Raw genomic sequence first — 3,810 nt, 5'->3', positions numbered from 1 at the left:
ATTCGTAACCACTACGCTACCAGAGCTAATTAGGAGGAAAAAAATCCAAAACACAATAACAACAGTAGAAAGCAAAACCCCTCTGAGATATTGAGTATAATCTAAGAGCAAACATCATGTACTTGGAGAATTGATTATATGAATGCAATCCTTCATCAAATAGCTAAAATCTTCTAAGTTTTGTATCTAAATTTGTTTGAATTTTATCTACTATTAAGGTAAATCTATTATTTTAATAAAAATAACTTTCATCAACTAAGGGGCAGTTTTTCTTAGTGAGGTTAACTGTGTTGTGAATTTATTAACTCATTAATTTATTCCTTTTGCTTCTTTTATATCTAGAAAATTTTGACCTGGCTACAATTCATTTTAAAAGTAATTTAACACTTTAAACAAAGACTCGAGAAATTCTAAATAACACTTGAGATGCTATTGAAAGTCACCTCCCATTTCTTGTATTTGTAGATACCTTGCATGGTCATTAATCAAACCCTGTGCATATTTAAGTCAGAACAAAATTCTAAGAAATACACTATCTCCCATTAGGGGAAAAACAGACAAACAAACAAAAAAACAGATGTTAATTATTCTGTTTAGTTCATGTTTTCAAAATAGCCTGACATTTTAAATAATCGATGAATAGGTAATTTGATAATCACTAATGAACAGTCCTATGGAGGAATCATCACAAGTGTAATCATTTAGAATTCCAGGAGAGTTTCAGTGGTGCAAGGAAAGCTGGGAAGCAGAAAGAGACCATTCCAGAATAATCCTATGTAATACTCAGAGCACTTAACAGCAACAACAATTCAGCTTTATCAAAATCAATGCACGGGAATTCCTTTCGGGTGAGTTAACCACAGAACATTTACATGTAGTGAGTTTTTTCTCCTACAAAGTCCTCCAAACACAACCATGCACCCAAATGAACCCCAGAGGAACATATTTTAATATGACTGATTAATTAATGTTTTACTTTATGTCTTTATTTCTTATCTCTTTTCTCCAAGCAATAATGGAGATCTTGTTTACCATGCAAAGACCCTTCCATTCTCTTTTGCAGACCATTTCTGATATTGTTGGTATAAGAGAGAAAAGTCATTTATTCAACATCACCTTATTCATGTACAGTTTGGGGTAAATATCCTATCATATCTGATTGGTCAGTTTATCTCTATGGCCAAAGAAAGACGAGAGGTTAGCTGCCATGTTTAATCCCAATGAGTTGATATATGAATATTTATAAGGACATAGATATTCACAGTGTCTTACAATCATGCTCCAAGCTAAGAAGAAATAAAAATTAAATGGCCACAGATATTACAATATAATTGGATAAGAGCTAAGGGTTATGTACAGATTCATTGACAACATCTGTGCAAATATTGTAGACAAAACATTGAAAAAAGAAATCTACATAAAACAAATTAGATAAATTTATCAAAGGTTGATAAATTTTCAGAGACAGTATAAAAGTACACAAAACATGGAGGAGAGAGAGAATTTAAAGAAACAGCTACTCAGCTAATACACACAGTACAAGTTTACTACATTTATATTACAGAATGATGGAAACTAGAGACAAAAACGATTTGGTCACAAACAGCAAAGAAAGTTTTACCAATCACAGAGGAGATAGGCTTTCCTTTTCGACTGAAAACACAGACCGCACAACTCATCCCACCCACCCACACACATGGAGAAAAAGAAAAGCAAATGTAAACGTTGTCTACAGCAACACATGACAGACAGAGGTGGGAAGCGTTTGGCATGTTGCATCACAGGAAGTCAATCACGATTGGCTAACGATGATGGTACCTGGCTCTGTTGCAGGTCACTGGCTTGCCTGAGAGGAGTAACTGATGGAGGAGGCACACCTGATGTGGACGCAGACCGGCCTAACTTGCAGCTTACCTTAGACTCTGTGAACAAGGAGAAAGACAAAGTTATTAACTGATGAACATCTGCACTGATGGAACAATGTGTAGATTCCCTTTTTGTTTCGCTAAAAACAAACCCGGTTGCCATTGAGTCAACCCCAACTCATGATGACCCCACGTAGTATTACTGAGTAGAACTGCTCCACAGAGTTTTCTTGGTTGTACTCATTACAGAAGCAGATTGCCAGACCTTTCTTTCACAGTGCTGAAGGGTGGGTTTGAGCCATCAACTTTTAGGCTAGTAGTATTAATGTCAGTGAATAATTGGCATGATTAAATCATTTTATACCAATTGACTGCAAAGGGAGATCTACTCTCAGATCAGCTCCTGGGGAAGGAAGAATAGACAAGTGAAGGATAGTTCTGGTTTCCTTGGACCCTTGACCACATCAAGGACTCCTAGTGTGGTGCTGTAGGATCAACACTGGACTCAAGTTTGGCAATTCAAAGACACCAGCTATTCCTTGGAAACCCTATACAGGGTCGCTCTGAGTCGGAACTGACTCGATGACACTGAACAACAAAAACAATGGGGGTGGTTTTGTTGATGGCATACTGGAGCAACAGCAGTTCATTTGGAATAAGAACAAATGGTATGACTTTTTTTTTGGTAATCCATTTCATGTTCGGTTCACAGGACTGATGTTCTAAAATGTCTTCTTCGTCCTCTCTGAATTTGCTATTTTTCCTCCCTCCTTCCTCCCCTCCTCTCTCCCATCCAGTTTTCTTCCTTTCCTTCCTTCCAGTTTCCATTCCTCTCTCTCTGTCTTAGTTCTGAAATCTACATCATTATATTTGACTGCATCCACGATGTTTCATGTCTCATATCTCCAGCTTTTCTAGATTTGCTTGAAAATGTATATCTTCTAAAACTTTTGCAGCCTTTCATGGCCATAGTTTTCAAGTTTACTGTACATTCCCCTAACTCTTCTCCTGATGTAGTGCTGTGGGATAAAGCACTAGACCAAAAGATCAGTTTGAGCCACAGGTCAGCAGTTCAAACTCACCAGTCACTCCTCAGAAACCCTATAGAGAGTTTCTAGGAGTCGAAACAGACTCAATGGCACTGAACAAAAATGTTTCTCCAGTTTAAGATGCCTATATGAGATGCTTTGTCCAGTGACAGGAACCTCTGCAGAGTAGGACCTGAGGATTGATAAAAATCCCTTCAAATAACGAGCAGGAAGCTTGTTAGTGTTCCTACTCATAGTGACCATGTAGATTACCAAGGAGCAGCTAGTGGGTTTGAAGCGCCAATGTTTAGGTTATCCTATAGTGCACAACAGGCCTCCACGTGGGAAACAGAGGAAACTAATTTTGAAATGTAGTCAAAGATTTTTGATAATAGATAGGAAAGACTATCTTAGAAATAAATAAAATTTCCATTTTTACTCTTACCACAAGATTTCACATCGATTGTTAATTTTTGAGTGTGTGTTTTGAGCATGGTGAAGCTACATTCAAATGTTATCTAACCTAAGGACGATCTGTAGAATTATAGAGTTAGCTATTATTGCTGCTGCTGTTAAGCGCTCCTGACTCTGTTCTGACTCATAGTGACTCTGCATAGCGTGTCTGAGGAGGGGCTGGTGAGTAATATATGGTCCCAATTTAAAAATGAGAGACTAGGAACTCAGTGATCTTCGCTTGTTCCAAATCATAAGTCTGGTAAATAAAAGGGCCCAGATTCTATCAAAAATACAATCTTAGTTTGTATTGAATTCCATAGGGCATGCTGTCATCATTTGAATATTCCTAAACAAATGAAGAAAATCGTGGCATCAGGATTGGAGGAAGACTCATTAACAACCTGCGATATGCAGATGATACAACCTTGCTTGCTGAAAGTGAAGAAGACTTAAAATATTTA

General features: G+C 37.3%; 1 protein-coding gene across 1 annotated transcript in view; it reads right to left on the bottom strand.

Annotated features, from left to right (window-relative positions):
* Positions 1 to 1,173: 1,173 nt before the first annotated feature.
* NYAP2 (neuronal tyrosine-phosphorylated phosphoinositide-3-kinase adaptor 2) overlaps positions 1,174 to 3,810 on the bottom strand; it is a 444,340-nt gene continuing 441,703 nt past the window's right edge. Inside the window, exon 6 of the mRNA XM_006861900.1 lies at positions 1,174 to 1,922. Coding sequence (XP_006861962.1) covers positions 1,789 to 1,922 — 134 coding nt within the window. The 3' untranslated portion in view covers positions 1,174 to 1,788. The remainder of the gene's footprint in view (positions 1,923 to 3,810) is intronic.

This window comes from Chrysochloris asiatica, unplaced genomic scaffold (assembly GCF_000296735.1).
Source record: "Chrysochloris asiatica unplaced genomic scaffold, ChrAsi1.0 scaffold00044, whole genome shotgun sequence".
Classification (NCBI taxonomy): domain Eukaryota; kingdom Metazoa; phylum Chordata; class Mammalia; order Afrosoricida; family Chrysochloridae; genus Chrysochloris; species Chrysochloris asiatica.
This window is presented reverse-complemented; position numbering and strand designations above follow the sequence as displayed.